This window comes from Bombus terrestris, chromosome 14, assembly GCF_910591885.1.
Source record: "Bombus terrestris chromosome 14, iyBomTerr1.2, whole genome shotgun sequence".
In the NCBI taxonomy this organism is placed as follows: domain Eukaryota; kingdom Metazoa; phylum Arthropoda; class Insecta; order Hymenoptera; family Apidae; genus Bombus; species Bombus terrestris.
In genome coordinates this window covers 8,486,693-8,507,305 of record NC_063282.1, presented here as the reverse complement: position 1 = coordinate 8,507,305, position 20,613 = coordinate 8,486,693, and the positions used below count along the sequence as shown (strand labels likewise).

At 41.9% G+C, this 20,613-nt stretch overlaps 1 protein-coding gene across 1 annotated transcript in view; it reads right to left on the bottom strand.

The window, feature by feature from the left end:
• Positions 1-20,613, bottom strand: part of LOC100644781 — a 162,961-nt gene that overhangs the window by 19,054 nt on the left and 123,294 nt on the right. Inside the window, exon 5 of the mRNA XM_012316508.3 lies at positions 5,328-5,389. Coding sequence (XP_012171898.1) covers positions 5,328-5,389 — 62 coding nt within the window. The remainder of the gene's footprint in view (positions 1-5,327; positions 5,390-20,613) is intronic.

Sequence of the window (20,613 nt, the reverse complement as noted above, 5' to 3'; positions counted from 1 at the left end):
ACTATCATTTCTGCCCGTTTCATGAGAAAACTATATCGACAAGCGAAGCTGAAAAAACCTTTAACGTAGACGGGTGAGAGTTTTCATCACGAGGCGACTTTTCCCTAGGGAAGTCGCTTGTCCGTCCTGACAGTAACTACATATCGAGTCAGGTTTCCGCGTTTTTTCTTCTTTTTTCTTTTTTTCCCCACGATGCTTCACCAGCGATCGCAGCTACGAATTACACGTCACGAGAACCATATCTCAAAAGTTTCTCTTTCGCTCCCCGGAGAAACAAACGGAGCCATTCGAGCCAGCAACACGCGATCAATCGATGACGTGTACTCTTTTGTAACAATGAAGGCACACCAGACGAGGAGAAAAGGACAGAGAATTTTCATCCATTTTTTGTCCCTTTTTAGCCAGAGAATCGGAATCAATTCTGAATAGGGATCATAATAGAAATTCGTGAAATCCAAGAGTCTTTTGTTTGTCGTTAATTCATTTTTTTTTCTGTTAGAGATAGCGATAAAGCTGAAATTTATACGTAGGAAAATTTTTGATTCGTTCCGGATCTGGTTTACAATCGAATGTTGACATTGCTTTGTTACATTTTTAATTAGGTTCTTTGGAACAATAAACTTTTCATTTGTTCTGATAATACGGTCTATTCGACAGTATCGGGTTTCTGTCAATTATTTTTGTATAAACCAAGAACGTTCTAGGTATTAATTGGTGAAAATAATAAAAATGCAAATGAAGCTTTTAAATTCGAAACTTCATTTGTTCTTCCTCATTTCTTCGTCACTTTTATGCTTTTGCGCCGTCAGGTATTCTAGATATGTCATCCATGGAAAAGTTTTACTGTAGATTTAATTAAAGTCTGACATCAGTACAGAGCATATACTATAATTACGTCGAAAATTAATTCAATTTGACTCGGATACCAAAACGAATATTAAATATCCACTATACAATTTTCCTTCTACAATATACGAAAGATTTTGTGATATGTTTGTAATAACGAAATTCCGACGCGTGTATGTAACCAAAGAAATTATTTTCTTCCGATTTATCAATGATTGGTTAACCAATCGTGAATAAATATATTCCGAGCGTTCGTCGAATGATAAGAGAAAAAGGTGAAGTCGCAGGGTCGAGGGAATGATCTTTAAATTTTGCCAAAGACACTCGAGCGAAAAGTTATCGAGAGAGTACACAAAAGGATATTTCGCCGTAAAATATATAGAAGAATCTATCCTAGTAATAGCTAGAATATCTATCCATTCACGGCCTTGAAGATTGAAAGGCAATTTGACCTCCTTCCATTTTCTGTCATCCCTGTCCTCATTTTGGTCTTCGTTCATTCGGTCGTCGAACATCGTAGTCGATTTTCAGTCTCGGAGAAAAATGCGATAATGCCTCTGACGCTTCCCAGGTATTACCCTTCCAAATTGAATTAGTCTCTTCGACCAAGAGGAAGGAATCGGCGTCGTTTATCTTGTTAAGAGGATGCCTGAGTGCACCGAGGAATGATATTGATGATAAGAGAAACCATAAATGTCGAAGGTTTACAGCCAACCGAACAAAATTCTATGCAATCCATATATTTCACATCGGAGATGTTGCACGGAATCAAACTTTCATATTCGAAACTTTTCTCGCGAGATTTTGGAGTAGTTAAATTAGCATAATACTGTCCGAATCGGTGGAAGAAAGGGCGTGATACGTATTACGAATGGATTTGTTCGTGAATATTGAAATAACAGTATATTTAAAACGTTTTTTGCTCCGATTGCATTTTTCGAATGTTTTTTCCTTCGACAGATTATACTGCAACAATTTGCTGATTCGAAGCTATTTGACCGAGAAAAATGCAATAAAAAAGATATATTCACGGTTCGATAAAATTTTGGGTAAAAAAATTCAATAATATCCGCGCAGTCTCATTGGGGGAGAAAAAAATATGGAAAGAAATTTCTATTAAAAATCGTTTCGGTTATTCAATCTGAGGAACGCTGCAACGGCGAGCTATTTCGAGATAAATAAATTCGAAGATAACTCGATGAGACTGGTTCCAATCCATAAAACACATGTATCTTGTATTTTATTTGATTCCGCGAAACGGAAGGTTGCGAATTTTATGGGTCGCATCGGTACTGAGATAACTCCGCGTCGACCGCAACTCTAATCTCGTTACTTTAAACGGTTTCTCGACGTTCGTCTTTAAACCCATAAAACTGATTCAACGGCCGGACCAAATTGTTCTTCCACTGTATATTTCCGCGCGATTAGGCTTGGCAACGGAGCTCGAAAGAGGTGCGAGACACCAGGGTGGAAGCAGCGCGAAAGGACATCCTCGCGAATGTTGCCAGACGAGGCTGAGGTCTGACGTAATCTGCGGGAATGGAAGTCGAGGGAGAAATGCCGCTGCGAAGAAAGCATGAAAACGAGGATGGAGAAATGCTGTGTGCGCGTTGGCCTGAGACAACGACCTTTCGTGCGTGAATGGCTTCGGATATGCGTTTCCTATAATATTGTAGTGCAGTGGCGTGGTAGAAACGGTCCCGGGGTCGAGGGCCCGCTGAGAATTCAGGCAAAACGAAATATAGGCAGACGAGACATATGTACGGAACGCGGGATGAAAATATTAAGCGTGGCAAAGTACGCGTGAAATGTGCACGAACATAGAAAAATCGAACTTTGTCTACGAAAAAAAGATTAGCTATCGGCGATCTGTGTTTTTTGAAATTGCAAAGAGATTTAACACTTTGATCCATTGCGCGTGTATTGCTGCAGTAGACAAGTTCGTCGAATGTTGCATCGGAAAAGTAATGAAATCGAAGGTAATTTTGAAAATTCCTTTCCTCCCTCCAAAGAAAGGATCGTGTAAAAAAAAGGAAAGTGTACTGTAACAATTTTTAAAGCCCTCGTTAGGTTCTCTAATAATAAGGCAATCTAATATAGTCTCGCGAGATTCTTGTGCAATTTTTACTTTCGCGCATCCAACCAAAATTAGTTGAACGACCAAAGCTAACAAGACCATATCGACAAAACGTGACTGCTCCACCGAAAGTACTAGATCGAACTCAACGTAGAACCCGAGACGCGAAGTCTATTTTAAGTTGCTGGTCGGATTTATAGTTCGAAGCGTACAAGCTCAAGTACATACTCATCCCTATATCGAAAGAGACGGAGTCGGGAAGTTTCTTTGAAAACGCGCAATATCTTCGCAATCCTTATCCGCTGAGAGTCGACGATTATTCCACGAATCTCTTTTTCTCGCGAGAAGAAACAAGCACTAAATCATTCAATATCGGTCGGTCTCGATAACGCTGGCTCTTGGGAGCTATAAAGAACCGCGTCTGAAAACTAGTAAAGGAAACAATTACTTTCTGGCCGGCGGTAGCCGCAAGTTATGGACTACGGTCACGTAAGAAACAATTAGTTACGATGAATTCTGGAACGTGGTGACTGTCTGTGCAAGGAGTTGTGCGGTTTTCACATCTGCGGATGGTCCGAACGAGTTGGGTGGGATGACGGCGGTCGCAATTCCGCGGAAATCTCTCGCGCAATAACGGCTTTTCGTTATTGCCGGAAACATTGTTCTTCGTTCGCTTCGAAAGACGCGCTGCTGCAAACTGGGAGCTGCGAGGGATCAAAGGGGCTCAATCTTCGGAGACTTTAACGTTCGCTGGAAAACGATTCCAGCACCGGCTGCTACGGAGGATCGTTTATAATGGCCAGGGATCATTGTTGGGAATATTCTCCATAAAGGAGAACAGTATCGTGCGACGGGAATATATTTCGCCAGAAACGAGGAAAGGGGTTGCGTGGATTTTAAACACCGCGACGAAGCGAGCAGTTTAGAAGGCGACAATCTTTATGGCGTATTGTCATTGAAATGAAAATGGGACTTTCTGATACCTCGACAATGGTGCTTCTGGAGGGGGAATGCGAAATATAAAAATACAGGATAAGAGAAATGTGTTGAAGACTTATTACTGAGTTTGATGCATAGTATTCATCAAGAGAAGCAAGAGACGTCTAATCAACGTTCATCCTTGTTCGTAAGCATTGAAACACTCACAGAAAGTGAGGTAAATCGCAAGAATGATTAGACTTTTCGTACTTCAAAATGTTAGGCAAATTACCCTAAGATGTTTTCGTCTATTTGATGCAAAACTCTATCTGGAAGAGAGTTTAAATGAATTGTCACGTTTTACATGAAACCAGGAAGCGTCCAAAAACTATTTGCCGTCTTGACAATCTGCGCAAATAAATAGCCTAAGATCTCTCGGTCGATCGTGGTCACACGTTCTATCCTTTTAAATATCACTACGATCTAATCCCGGGAACTCCTCGGCAGATGTTTCCTCGTGGGATGCCATTTTGAAAACACAGCGGCCCGTATCACTGTCCGCGGGGCGAAATCGTAATAACATGTCGTTACGGCCGGAACGAATTTTCACCCTCAAAAGAGACGTCTGCAGGTGTGTAATCTCACCCCGGAGGCAGCCTAGGGTCGCGCAAGGATCAAAGAGATTTCCATGTGTTTCTGAATGGGCGGATAGAAAAAGAGACGAAAAATAGAAAGGGGTGGTGGATGAGCTTGGTCTTCGTCGAAACGAGAAAGAAATATAGCAACGAAACGGGATGGAGATAAAGGGTGGACAAAGTTGGTGATTAGGGGGAAGGGGCGAGAGCCAGAGATGGGCTAAATGACCAAAACTCTCTTTTAACTTTCCAATTAATATTCCAACGGGGTTGGAAGTTCGTCCCCGTGCATTTCGGTTTCTCGCGCGTCCCGCATAAATCTTCTCTACTTTTAATTGCGTCAGCCGTGGTCGTTTATTTAAATAATTCGAACGCGAACAGGCCGTGCCCGCGCCGACTGCCAGACATCATTTATTCGCTGCCTTTTCTTCGTATCTTCCTTGGGAGCCGGGATACTAAGCTCGTTACGAATGCCTACCCTACTGTGGATCGTTCTTATGAAGTATTCAAGGTTTGATTTTAGACGGTGGCTCGGGATACTCTATGCAATTTATCGGGGTAGATGTGCACAGGGGTGTGAAAACACTCTTTACAGGGTCGAAGATTTATCGCACTCCCTGCAGATTGTCACGTTGTCTTGAATAATTGATAGCATTGTTATATCGTGCTTTTAAACGTCTCAAATTACTCAAAGATACATAGAGAACGAATATTACTTTAGCGTTAGATCGTCGATAAGAAATTAAGAACTCAACATTTTTACTGTATTCTCGATTCCAGTGAAAATTACATCCGTTTTCGGAAAAAAACGCGATCAACTTTGTACGATAAAGAGAAACGGAATTACTCACGATATTCATTTCCTGTTCCTGGATCTCCTTGTAGACTTCGACGATCCTCATCAGCGCGAATCCTGCAACAGAAAGCGAATTTCGATCGTTTTTGAAAGGCTGTCTCCGAACGACAGATCGGTGGCGGGTCTCGCGTCGAACCATGAAGAGCTTTCGCCTCGCCTGCGGTTAAAACTTTTGATCCTGAATTATTCAGGCGCGGTTGGTGTCGTCGATACTTTAATCCGTGGCTAAGGGTGAGCGAGGCCGCCGTCGGGAGAAAGAAGGGAGCGAGAAACCGGAACGACCGCCAGAGTTCCTAGAGACACGTTCCGGCGGTTGCCGCTGATTTTCGAGTGACTTTGCTTGGAAAGCACCTGAAAGCTTCGAAAAAGCTTGTGACAAAAGTGAAAGGAAAAAAGGAGGAATAGGAAAGGAGGAGACCGCGATCGCGACGCTTTGAGTAAGTCACTGCGTTGATGTTTGAACGAAAACTTTCGACTGGACCAGCTTCATCGAACCGCACTGTGGAAAGTTTCCCTTCGTCTTTCTCCCTCTTTCTTCCTTTTCTCTTTCCCCCTTCTCTCTATCTTTCTCATTTCCTGTCCATTCCTTTCTGCAATAGTTGCTCCCGGAAGTCCCTCTGGAAGAAATATTCCGACGCCATACGGTGTTTGGTGTGTTACGTATGCATGCGTTGCGTTGGGGGAACACGATTAGGAGTTTCGGAGTGGGAATAAATTTTAGAAAAGCTTTTCAGCGAGTAAAGAAACGAGAGGATGTTACAGAGTCGGAAGTAGCTTAGCCGAGCGAATTCGAGTCAGTCGAGTGGATAGTAAAAGACATAATCAACTTATTTTAGAGTTGTGCTTTATGCTCGAAATTAAGAAACTTTTTGGTAGTTTAACCGAACAAGGGAATCCCGTTAAAAAATCTCTGCGCGTATATACGCGTCGATAGAATTTTTCTATTTTCTCTGATAATGTTTAACCGAAAAATTGCTCTTATGTTAAAAGAAGAAGGAAAGAAATGGAAAGTAATGGGATATTCTTAAGTTTGATTGACTAATTAAAGTTTTAATTAAGTTGTATGAACGTCAATCAACTCTAAGTTTAAATTAGATTATTAAGGTATCTGTAATAAAATTGGCCCAGCCGAAGTTTTCTGTCCAGCTATGAACTAGCCTTTGGTTCGTCGAAACTTCCACCGTGTGCAAACTTATCGTAATCGAAGCTGTTAAACGTGTACACGAAAATTTGTTCGCGAATTTTCGCCAGACAATAGGGAGATAAACGGCATAATCGTGGCGTATTACATTTTTCTTAAAAATATCACAGAATAGAATTTCCATAGAGACTCGCCGGTTACCGTAAGATCTAAATCTACGTGAAAATATTAACTTTGTTATTCATCGTCGAGTCTAAGCGTTTAATTAACGCGGCCAGCGTTAAATTTCCATGTTTCCCCTGCGTCTCGTTTCGGAGAATGCACCCTCGCGCTAATGTCACGTCCACCGAATCCTTTTATAACCATTCATTCCTTTTGCCCGTACATCAACGTCAACTTTAATGTACAGTCGAGATATACATTCTCTACATTTTTTTTCTTCCGTATAAATACTTTACCGTGACTCGACTAAATCCATAAAGAGGCTAATGTTTTAGATGCTTCATTGAAACGTGGTCCCGTCGTTTTTTAGTGCACCGTATCTACATTAAATATACCCTCATCATCATAAAATCGTTGTTTAGGTTTATATAAATTTGACGACAGATATCCGCGAGATAACCGCGCGATGACGTTAAAAAAATCTCCGATAAAGGGCCTCGTATTCTTTTACGACTCGATATTGTTACACGTTTTCTACGCCCCAGAGTAAAAGCAGAGTTTCTTCCTCGAGGAAATAAGGTCGACGCGAATAAAAACTATTGATTTAATTTTTCAGTATTCTCCGTGTTATCGTTTATACGTAATCCGATAAGGTAATATTAAAGTACACAGTAAGGAAAGATAAAATAATATTTCTCATTTGGATCTTTGTAAATCGTAAACAGGATAGAAAGCGACAGAAATGAATTGAGCAGGCCGGAGTCATGAAAGTCAAGTGGAAAGGATTACGAAGATCAAAATCTTGTCGAGAACTTGTCTGGTCGGTCCCCTTCAATTCTTGAGTTAATATATGTGGATCGAGGGTAACGTGCTGGGACTTCTCGACATATGGGATTTCCTTTCCTCGTCACACTTAACCCCGCACGAATTGCAAAGGGCTTCCTACGTGTAACGAACGTGCACGGTTAACGTTTCCGAAACCTTTCAGCCAAGAGGTTTCCCCCTAATAATCGACGACCATTGTACCACATCGTTTACGTTCTTACTTTAATTAAATTAGAGAATATAAGTAATGCTATTCCTTGGGAAATAAACATTTGTATAAATACGATCACTGATATAATAATTTGTTCGTTCACAGTCCCCAGAATTAAACCTAGTTCGTTTAATTAATCGTTTTCCGTGAACTATGTAAATCGGCAAAGCAATTTAGCATATCAGTGGTAGCTAGACTCGAGAATTTCCGTGTCTCGAAGTTTGGAAATGACGAGCATGTTGCAAAGCCGCAAGATCTTTACGCTTTCGTATTAACATACGCGTCGACTCGATGACAGCTACTTACCATTTCTGTTTTCGTCGAGCCTCTACCCGCCTCTCCCCCGCCTCCTTCTACTGAATTACGCGTCGCGTATTAACTGCTAGCCCGAAAATCGAGTCAAGGGAACGTTGGAGGATGGATACGGAGTTGCGGCTTGCTAAGTCGAAGGTGAGAAGAAGAGTTAAGCGGCGGATGTGCCGTCGTGCGGAAAGGTGTACCGAAATCGAGAGGGTTGGAAGAAAGGATAGCGGGTCTAGGAGGGTTGGTAATGGCACAAAGCGGGGAGGAATCACGTGGATAAAGGGAAGGCAAACTATCTAAGCACCCCACCATCGTATCTCAGCCGTACAATATCGTGATCCCTTGGCATATGTAAAGCCGCGCACATGTTGGGTCTCGTTTACATGTACATCTGTATGTATATTCACGTGGACAAGTACGCGTATCCGGCTGTGCACGTAAATTTGTGAGACGATGCATGTGTATCGTACGATTACTTGACATACCAAGGTTTCATTCAAGAAGCTACTTTCGATGCGCATGTTTTGAAATCCCTTTAGAATATGCGGTTTAGGGGATACTATTTCTTGGGAAAATTTTTAGTATGTATGAAAGAAATACCATATCATGAATTTATATTCTGTTCAAAATATCTATCAGCCTACTGAGTGCTTGTTACCAATAATCGACGTTCGTAAATATCACATTTTTCCAAGTTTACCATACGATTTACCCATTAAAGACCAGGCAACATAATTACCACGATAGTTATAAATAAATTAATTTCTTTAATCAAAGTGGCGGAGATAGTAACGAAGGAAATATTAAGCGAATCCTTGAAATTCCATTTCATAGCCACAAACGTTGAGAAATAGAGTTCGACGATATAAATTGATCGATTGGATAGTGCGAAAAATCGCAAATGAAATGTTGCTTTAACGCAACGTTGATCCTCGATGGATTCACCAACACGATAGACACGATGAAATACAATTCAGCAAGAGCGGCATGAAGGATTAGGATTAATGGGGCGTCCGATCAAGAGTCGTAGAGTAAAAAGTCCGGTCATTCGGTGTGGTCCCCAAAGGGTCAATTTATGTCGCTACTTTCGACGAGAAATGAGTGCCTAGCACGAATACGATACGGATTAATTTCCAGGGGAGGCTCAAACGCACATAGGTGTCAGTAATTTCGACAGTCAAGAGGGAGGGAGGGGAATGTAACGCGGCGTAACGATGCTTATGGGGCTTTGAATCCCGATGTGCGGCTTCGATGGGGCTGGTTTAATGCTAGGCGCAAGGGGCTTAACTCGTAACGTAAACACCAACGGCGGATCTATGGAAGCCGATCAGATAGCCGACTGTGCTTGCGAAAAGTTGCCGGTAGACCGCACTTCCGATCTCGTACCATCGGTCCAAAGAAGATTCGCGTATCGCTTTGAGACACTTGCCCCAAAATACGACGTCGTTTTCGTTGGAACACGATTTATTGGAGTAGGCGGAACGCGTAGTTGTTATTCCAACCGTCACGTTACGTCGGTGTGTTCGGCGTACTTTGTGACATCGCCTCCCATGTGTGCTCGCATCGCTAAAGTTGCGTAATATTGTAGCATTACACGGTTTACGATTTCTTTCCGTTAGAGTTGAGAATTATCGGTAGACTTTGCATATTTGCGCATTTATGGATTTATATATCGGAAATATGTGAAAAAATACGAAATATCGAATGCGAAGAGTGAAATATACTTTTATTTAGGTTTATGTTACCGCTTTGGTTAATCAATGCTCAAAAACATGGTCCGGTTGTTCGGTAAACGACCGTGGTATGATTTTCACTGGAAGGGTAATTCATAACGATAATTAAAAGTGAAACACACCAACCAGCTGTTGTCACTGTTTCTTTTTTTTCTGCGAAGCGTTTTAAACTGTAATTTTACCTCCAATGCAGGATACACATTTCAGTCTCGAACGCAGCCAGTGAAAACCGTTCTAACGCTTAATTACTTCAGTGAATTTTCGAATTCAAGCACCGAGCGACAAACCGTCTGAAAAATTCGCCATCGCTAGCCAACCGTTCCATCCTGTTTTCCGAATGACACCCCCTCCACAAAAGTCCGTGTCCAACTCGGGAGAATAAATATGAAAGAACAACGAGAGAGCGAAGGGTAAGCAGCTTCGCGTTTCGTTGGTCCCTTGTTCGAGGGACGCTCCCTCCTCTGTTGGGCTTTCGGTGCTCTCCGCGAGCCAAGATCATAAACATATTCATTCAGAAGCCAACGTTTAAGCCCTCATGACCATTCGTTGCGACTCATGGAACGACCACGTAAAAAATAACGTTGCACGTGACTTGGCGTTTCGTAAAAAATGTGCAAGAGGAATTTAAGACGTCGTAAATGGTGGAACGGGCACCGGCCTATAAAAGGGAGGAGCGAAGCTGAATATTTGATGTCCCAAGAGCATCCGCGTCGATCTTGGACAGTCGAACGTTTTCGGCTAGCTTGTTCGAACTTCCGTCATGAAGAATTCCCAAAGAAAGTTTACAAGACGCGCCAAGCTTTCTACTTTCCGCGGTTCAACCTTTCTTATCTCGGTCTCGCGAGAACTTTTATGTGTGCTTATGGCGGGTTGCATTATTTATACAGAACCGTGGAACAGTGCGGTATATTTTATAAGCAATGATGGCTGACAATTTTACGAGCTTCATCGATTCAGATATCTTAACTCGTTCGCTTTTTACCAATTTAATTCGCTTGATTTAGCGTCATAGATTTGCAAATATTTTTGTGCAGAATAAGAAAGTGAAATTTCTGTTTTTCGAAGAATAAATGTAAGATCGAATATTTTAGGGAGATATCGCATGTGACTTTGTCATGGAATTTTTAGGAATCCACGAATCGGAAACGAAAGAATCGGAAACAAATTTCGTTTATCCACAGTGGTTCAATATTGGTCGATTGCAACCACCTTCGGCTTTGTCCCCTTTCTGCTGTTCTCCTTGATCCGAAAATCGCCCATTCCGTTTGAGTTCGAGTCTCTTCCATTCCGCCATTTCTACCTTATTTGTCATTTTGTTGCAAATCGAACGTCTGTGTGTTCTCTTGTGGAAAAGGTCTTGGGATGCATTCAAAATTGGATCTCCTTGGTATTATGCGGAGGGACCTGTTTATATCTACATGTGCACTTGTTTCGTTCAATTTGTATACGGTGGCAATACATACATTCTTTTTCTTTCTATTCGTTAAAATTGGTTTCCCCTATGTACGAAGGAACAAGTCCAAAAATATAATCTCTTTCTGTTTCATGTTTATGATCCAATTAGAAAAGTCTTTGTTCGCTAAAAATTATTTCTTCAATATCCGACATCCGGATAAAAATTTCTGACGTAGAAATCTCATAGAAATAGGAATTGTGTATTATACAACAGTGTAATACCTGGCACGGCTATTTATGTTACGTCCAGGTACAGTATTCAATGGTTGACTGCGCACAATGCAGGAATTATTTAAGAGGATTAGTCATTAATCTTGAAAGGAGACTTCCTTTGGTATCCTCTTAGCATCTTCGAATTTAATTAATATAATCCTAAGTAAATTAGATCGTAGATAAGTGGAACGGAACTATCGTTCGACTTTAAAGCCTATCAGAAATGCTGCGAGTCGTCGGTGCCTGGAAAACTATACGACACAACTCCAGACAAAGTATTAAATCTCTCAAGACTGTCCACTTGTACCGTTAACGAATTGCTCGAGGGAGAAAGAGAATTGTTGTATCTTGCGGTGATTCGCGCACGTCCCACGAGAGGCAAGCAATCGAAAAGTGTCTCTCGAACTGCAAGTCAAACAGTTTTTCCCCCGATAGGGTAATTTCATTTCCCTTCCTTTTGATGTGATCTCTAATGCTACTAATTAAGATCGAATTCGTGGGGGGCCTCCGCAAAAACTGAAGACGAAGACAAACAAAATTACGCGGCTGTCTGATGACTGGTGAAGATGGGGCAAGCGAAATACAGGAACGATACGCAAGGGGTCCCAAGCAGCGACGTAAACACGAAACGTCCCGGGAACACTTAATTAATGAATCAAGCAGAATGTATACCTTCGCTATAGCGCGCGCCTGCAAAGTGGCGATAGTTTTAATTGACTCCAAAGAAGATGGAAGGAGTCGAAGCGAAACTTGAGACTTCCGCTGACGTACGCTACGTGCCACTGAAGAACACGAGTCAGAGATAGTATTTGTCATATGATGTATTTTTCAGAAAAAGGATGGTATAAGTGGCAATTAATTTAAGAAAATTGAATAGAGTTAAGCTATAGCAGCTCGGAAGTCATTCACAAAAGGTTGAAAGTAACAAGAATTTTTTAAATAAATACACATTTCGTTTTTAGAAAAAAGTACACTCGCACCATAATTCACATGTTCAATTCACGGAAAAAAATATTAGAAGGAAAAATTTTATAATTTCATGGTAGAATGTGACAATCATTTGAAAATGTGTCTCTAAAAGTTAGAACTGATTCGGCACAATTAGCGTTCAGCTTACCGGCTGGCATGAAAATGGATAGAATTTGAGGTAGTTTTTAACAAGGCCTTCGAAACAAATCCGCTCGGTATAAAAACTTTTTCGAACAATAAATAATGAACAGCGCGTACAGAAGAGATATTTTAATTCGTAACAATTATCCGTCGAATAAACACGATCATTATTACTTGTAACAGCGATCCGAGGTAAGTTTTAAAGTCTATTTAACAACCAAAACTACGCTTATCAGAACGATGCATTGAACAAGGGTATTTGAGCTTGGAAGACGGGTGTTCACAGTCTATAGAGGAGAGGATTCAGTGATAAACTTAGATGAGTGAAATTTAGTACCGGTTACCGAAGCAACGTAATTCGGTAAGCTTGTTGCAGAAGTTATTACTATCATAACTTCTATGCTTGACAGGAATAACAAGCGGAACATCGTCTTTAAATTACCTATCAAAAAGTTGATCGAAGGAAAGTAACATTTATTACCACAAAATCACTTTGCTCTTAAGTCAGAGGTTTTTATTTCTAGTTTATTCCCAAAACAAACGCAAGTAAAATTCGATGAATACGTATTATCATTCAATGATAGATGTACTCCTTTCTTTAATCCATATCGATCAGTTGACAGAGGTAGCGTAATTAAAACAAGATAAATTCGATCGTTGAAATGTCTATTCGAAACGCTTCACCCCTAATTGATTTGTGCTGAAATCAGATTGACGTATCGACTGATCTATGAAAATCGCAGGAATTTCCAGATTCTACTGTAACGCCATTAAGGAATGGAATGGCCACTTCTCTAGCAGTCGAACGTAACTGATCATCGAGATTAAAATTCAATCAACCAATCAGGCTTGGAATATTTATCCAATTTCCGAAAACAATTTATTCAAGTACACCGTTGAAGAAACTACCCTCCAAATCCGATTATCAAACACGTCCAAGCATCAATCATCTGGTCTAACCAAGAAGCGACATCAATCTACCCTGCAGCTATTTGATTCCTGCTCAAATCACCGTGATATCCCTGTTCATCCCTCGATTAGAAAGGGATAGACGCAACCCTTGCTGTCGAGTAGAAACGAGGGAAAATGACCAGTACTTGGGTACGAGAACCCAAAAGTTGCCTTTCCGGGAGGACGTGGGTAGTTTTACGCATCTGTGGCGACGATCTACGTTGGCTACGGTGACGTCCCATCGACGTTAACCGACTCTCTGTCCAAAAAGTCGGAACGTGAAAAAAAAGGAAAAAAAGGAAAAAGAAAGAGAAAGGGGAGGAAAAGCGGAAAGGCTGGCCAGATGGAAAGAGGATGAAACAACAATCACGGTGCGAGTTATCCCCGTAGGCTAACTAGTTGTACGCGCAGGAAGAGGGGTAAGGCAAACAGTTTTCAGCCAGCTCGACCATCTCGAACTAATTAACGTGGGACACCGGCACCCAGTCGCACGTGCTCGAATAAAAGCTGCGCCGCGAAAACTGAGGGATCACCGCTCCCTGGTGAACAGACTTTCTCCAATCGTCTGGGGGAAACCAAACCCATGGAATCGAACGAGTGGATGATGTAATCTCGATAATGGAATTGGCTGATAAGAGCGTTCGCGCTGTATCCTACACGATTCCTTGATACTTGCTATTATGCTTGGAATATGAATATATGTAGGTATGTTCGGTGACAAAGTTTTGACAGTCTGCACTTTGGCAGATTGACAAACTTCGGAAGGTTTACGTTCGCGAACCTGTGATAGAAAGTTGATCCCGAACTTACACGTCGAGTTTATTGTCACAACTCCTGCTTTGCTCTGTGCTTCTTTTAAGGAAGCCACCGCATTGTGAGATGTTTTAAAGAAGCACCAACTTCGTAAGTAAAAGAAAGCATCAACTTCGTAAGTAGAAGAAAGCATCGACAGATTTTTCTGTCCGCGGTTCTATCAAAACTAGCAACAGAGCCCTTTGGTTCGCTTTGGATTTAATACGCCATTCAATTGCGAACAGCGTCGCAAGACTTGGAAAGCATGGACGAATGTTTCACCCCAACTCTTGGTGTATTTTCAGCGAAACCTCTCGGTGGCATCGCTCTAATCACCTACGCAACCATCAAGGGCTCCCTAGAAAACTGTCTCGTCTCCTGAACGCGTCCGAGTTGGCCCGTCCCCCGGATGGTAAAGCGTTTCATTACATTGAATTGCATTTCCTCTGTTGCAACCATGGAGAACGAACGAACGAATGGGAAAGAGCGACACAGAGAAAAGGGTGCCTATCGGGAGAACCGAGATGTTACTGCTTCGCTTACTCTCCCTCGGCTCGCACAAGTAAATAGTAACACGAGTGGGTGTTCCGTCGCTGTTCCTCGTATCAGCGCATTTGAAATGGAAATGCACCCTAAGATTCGAGCGACGTCGCCTTCTGTATCTCGGCGGCGCGGCAGGCCTGCTCCTACCAGCGCGACTCGCGCCACCCTTTTGTTTCATAACTCGCTGCGACACGTCTCGATGGCGCCATCTTGGGTTTCACGTTCTCTCCTCCTTACCCCGTTCTCTTCGTGCCAGCCTGTGGAACACGTACACGTCCTCTCGGCTCTCCTTTGTTACGGAATCCCCGTGAAGGAGCCGACTTCTCGGACGCCGAAAGCATCGCATTACCTCTGGCAGAATGTCAAGGAAAACGAAAATGGAAAAAGGGAAGAAATCATAGTGGAGGGAAGAAACTAGCGAGGATGCAGGTAGCCGGATAGGGTCCCATTACCGCGAATAATTGACCCGAAAGCCTGTCAGGGGGTCGATACCTCATCGAGTGTCCACAGAGTGGATTTCGTCGAGGGTTACTTGAACTACATCCGAAGTGCTGCTTGAAACTGAAACTCGAATTGTTTCGATGAAAGGGGTGAGGCGGTGGTTTTCGTCCTCGGATAGTGAACCTCTTAGATTGTTTATGGATTATTTACTGATAACTTTGGAAATATTATAGCTTGCGAAATGTGCGTCTTGGTGTATCTAGAATGCGTTGTACGCATATGTTACCCTATACACTAGTACCTGAAAATATGCGAATATAAATAGCATGAACAGTCGGTAAATTTTATGGTTAACAATTAAAAATTTTGGATTCTATAGTATACATTTTAATTTTGCTCATTTTGTGTTCATTTGCAACGTCGATCGAGGATTAAGAAGCATCTTGTTGTACAGGTTTATTCTGTGAAGACGGAAAGATACTGCGATAAACTACACCGCGATCTTAGGAAAAGCAATTTTACAGAACACAGTTACGCTGAATTTCTTATCTTATTAACGGATCAGTGGAAAGGGGCCTGGATTCAAAACGACCGTACCTCGCCATTTTATTGCGTGCAGATAAGATTCCAACGATAAACGAGCGTCGCTGGGAAGGTTACCTTTCCTAATTGGCGAATGCCTCCGAGCGAAGACGTTCCGAGGATAAAATAACCTGACGATTACACCTAGAGTCAAGCTGCGTTCCATTCTCTCTTCCAAGTCGGTTTTTGATAAGCTCGAGTCGTGGAAGATAACGCTGTGGACTTGTCTGTGTTTCGTGGAAAATTGAAATTCCCTCTCCTCGATTCTTCGAGCGCGAATCCAAACAGACCAAGCAAACAAGGTTAAACTTAAAAATATTCCCTGACTTCGAAACTGAAACATTTCTTATATTTCATCACTCTGAACTTTGCTTCTCCGCCACTATTTATCTTTTATCCTTTTGCACGCAGCTTATCGACTTTACCCGATTCAGATGTGTCCAAAGCCTTAGACGATCATGCGCCTTGTATTTTAGTTATCCGATTCAAATATCTTTCTTTGCGCCTTTAGCACCGTAAACTAACATAAATACTCATCATTCACGCGTCTTTTGCTCTAATCCATTCGATAAAGATCGTCCTGCTTCACCAGTATAAACGAAAACATCGAATAACATTCCGCAAATTATCTCTGACCAGAATTGCGCGGCTATGGAAAATCGAACAACGTCAACTATCATCCGGTGTTTCGGCAATATCGTTCATGATATAAATCTCTGTGGTTCATATTTCAAGCGCGAATTCTCCGCACGCACGATCCACCGAACCCGGCGGAATAAATCCGCGGAACATCAAGGTTACGGCTCATTACACTTTCATCTCCCCTCGCGTATGTGCAGGCTCAAAGATTCGACGAGGCTCGATTCTTCTTCGTGATATAGACGCGGTGCTGGCACGATCCTCGAGCAAACTACTTCGAAATTCTCGGCCCCGCGAAAGATTTCGGTATTCCGTGGAAGCAATGGTTCATAAGGGTAGAAGGTCGGAGGATGCGTCCCCGTGGAAGGTAGATTCGCTGGATAAACGCGAGATAGAGCTGTCAGGAAGAGGGATGGAGCACGCACGTGCCTCTTCCCTCGCGTGTTTCGTTATTCAGCGCTGTGTAACGCGTTCACCGGTCCTCTCTTTGTCCGTACATTCATCCTAAAATTTGCGAGTGGCTACGCTTGCGTCTTCGCGACGCATATTTCCATTACTTACACGTGCGTGTCGACGCATACGCCGTTTTTCGTATGACTACACATTTCTCGTTGATTTCCTCTCTCCTCTTTTTTATACGAATATTTCGGACGTTTATATTTTTGTTTTTCGTTTGCTAGTATTACTAGTTTGCTAGTATTACAAAAAAAAAAGAAGAAAAAATATGCAGGAACGATAAACGAGTGCGTCGACCAGATGAGGGTAACCAGAGGCCGCGTTTCCTCGTCACGTCGTGAGGGTAGGTTTGTTTAATTTAAAAACATATTGATTCGTATCGCGTTTCCGTGCAATTTACAGATTTGATTTTTCGCGCTGTTAAACGAATTGCCCGGCCGTTCTGTTATCCATCCGTGTGTTTGTACGCGGGCAAGAACGAGCATAATTTGTATGTATGAAGCTCATGATTACGGAACAAGTATCGTTGGCGTTGAAATTTTGCCGATTATTATGAAATTCGTGGGGATGTTCGTAATATACAATTTCATTTTAATAACGAGGGGAATGTTTGCGAGTATCGTGGTATCGGCAACCGTGGAAAGCTCGAGTTTTCAGCGCTTCTTCGAAATCAGCTTATTTCACTGCGTGAAATTTTCTTGGAAGTTGCGCCATCACGCGAAACGAGCGTGACAACATTCGCTTAAGTGCATCCCTTGTAAGTTGCATCGGTGTACAGTCGCAAATACCAGCGGACGGATATCCGCGCTCGTACTGGCTGGATATTATACAGAGAAAGTACCATTCCGAGCACGCAAAAAGGTATAAAGCGAAATAAGATAAAGTGTAAGCGAGCTTTTCCCGGGGGGAGTGCGATTCTACTTTAGATTAAATTCCGAAGCAACCTCCAGCCACCCCTTCCTGTATATCCTCCACTGGCCCCTATCTCGTTTCGGAAAGTAAGGTTTTCTCGCTTCCTGGACGATTTTCCGGCACGAGCAACGTTCTTGTCCGTGGAGCACACGGTTTTGCTGCAATTATCGGTGCACCAGCCGAATCGTCTGCTTTTCGGCTGACCAAGATTTTTCTGCGATAGCGTCTCGCTTGGAGAGTGTCCTCGAGAGACCCGCCGATAAAGTAACGGGCATTAGAGTAGAGGATCATCATTTATCGAACTGATCGTTTAGTACGAGATATTCGCCAATTACGAAACGAATGTATGCAAGAGGAAAAAATGGTTAATGAGTTTAAGCCAATTTCAATTCATAATATTCTTATGCAGCAAAAGTAAAAGCATAGAATTCTTCTCTGTGCGTAATAATAATAATTGTACGATTTATAACAGAGAATCGGAAATTTTATGTAATATCTTCACGTTCTATCTTTGCTCTGCTTTATATTAGGTCGTCCGAAAAGTTTCTTTTGTTTTATAAGGAAATAATGGATGCACAACATTTTCTGCTTTATATTATTTTATCGAATTACGTATGATCCATTTTGTGTTTTCAAGATAAAGATCACAACGTTCGACAGATTAGGTTTCGTGTTTGTATAAGGATGCGTCGTTGTAAAAGACGTGTCTGTGAAAGAAAGACACTTTTCCGACAACCTAATATTTTTTATTTGCCAGAGAAGGCATTGCAGTCTTATAAATTTTATATCGCGGAATAACTTCATTTCACGGAACGCAACCAAATTGGTCGTAAAACAATACCGCCTATTTAAATTGGTCCCGCTCGTTGAGCAGCATCAGTTTGCACGAATCAGTCGCAACACGTTAAAATACACGGGCGAATCGAATCACGCGTGGATTAATCCACAAATTTTTATCACGGTTCAACTCAGACCGTACTACGCAGATTTTTGACTAAATGAAATTACCGGGGAGTCCGGCCGACGATGATTAATTTCTCGATATAACAGTGTCATTAAGCAAATTAAAACGTACACCTCACGCACGGATTGGTATACACTGTTGCGCGTCACAGAGCCAGATGTTCCAACGAACCATGATTAAATGACATATACATATATTCGGTCGAGCGAAGTTCTATTAAGTGTCTGCCACCACGGGTATATGCGATTCACGATGTTTCACTGTCTCGAATGGTTTCATTGTCTCGAGTAGCCAAAAATACATGGAAGAAAATACAAATACCATTCGTGATAATTCCCATTTAGCGTGATGAAATATGAGAGTGTACCCGAATTTGCAGTATTTGCTATATAATTGTAACAATACATATTCACCACGCAGATCGATAGAAATATCGCTGAAGCTGTTGATTTGTTCAACCGTTAATGACAGAGTCACAATACATACGTATAAAAATAGGTAACAGAGCTTACCTACAGAAGTTTTCTATGGGAGATATTCATTTTAGAAAAAGATTTTAATCAGCAACAGATCTATTGATACGAATGGAGGATATCAGGATGGTTGCAATCTTTCAAAATGAATATCGCGTAGAACTTTGTTCTATACATCTAACACTCGCAAAAATCTCTTTTCTTTCACTATCCAACCATACATTTGAATCATCGATGAACATATATCGTCTCTTTGCTTTTTCATCCGCTGTTAATCGGCATCCAACGCAGTAACGTATCAACCTTTTATTATTATTCTGTTAAAAATAAAAAATTATTCAGTTCGCTACGAGTGTACTGTTTCTGTGAAAAACTACAAATTTTTCATTTCGATCGCTGAGGGTTGTCGCGAGCACATCGAAAATTCGTGAAAGAAGCGTATCTCTTCGACAGCTCAGTCATTTATTCGCTTGGAAAATAAAAAGAGAAGCGAAGACCGTTTGAACGCTAGCAGTCCACCGCCAACTTTGCCGCATCTACCATGTCCATGTTCGATTTCCAGACAAATTAACTCGCCTCTCTCGTTATATTCGGCCGCGTACACAGAAAACGAAAGGACAAAGGGGTCACACGCGAAGACGAGCCACCTCGTCTCAAAGAGAGGAAACTTCCGTGTGCTTGGAAGTACGTTTACAGTGTCCCGAGTCGCGCATAATTAATTCGGAATAATTTCTTTCTGTGCTGCGCTTCCCTTTTCCATCGCGGCCGCGCCTTTGATCCCGCCACGCTGGATGGGCACCGTCGTTTTGGTTTGTTCGAGGGGTTGTTGCCGAGAACAACGCTACGAAATTCCATGGAACAGGCTTGGATACCGCATTCATGCCTGCCGTCGGTGCGTAAAGATTCCATTTCAAGTTTTCGTCTATGCGTATGTAGTTGGAAACGCCAGGACGTTTATCGCGACCGCATAAATCCTCAGGGTGAAAAGGTACTCGTGTCTAGGCTCTCTTATTCGCTTCCTTCGACGGAGTCTACGCCATTGTTACCGCACTGTGATTTTTATCGTCGTCGTATCTCGCGAAAAATTTATACCCTCAGAGAAATATGGAGGAAGTGAGGACCGTCGTGAAGATGCATCTTGATAAAAGTGCTTTGCGAGGGTCCTTGTTTCGTGTGAAATTGGGGTATAATCGTTAGATATTTGTCTGGGGATACCGTGTGAATATTATGGCCATTTTAATAGCAGTTTTATCGTTTTATGTCTTCAAACTTTTACAAAATTCTGTAGATTTATCTCCCTCGAATCTTCTTTACGAAGAAAGTCGTAATACTCCACTCAAAGTAAAGATCATAAAACCGATAGGAACAAATTTAC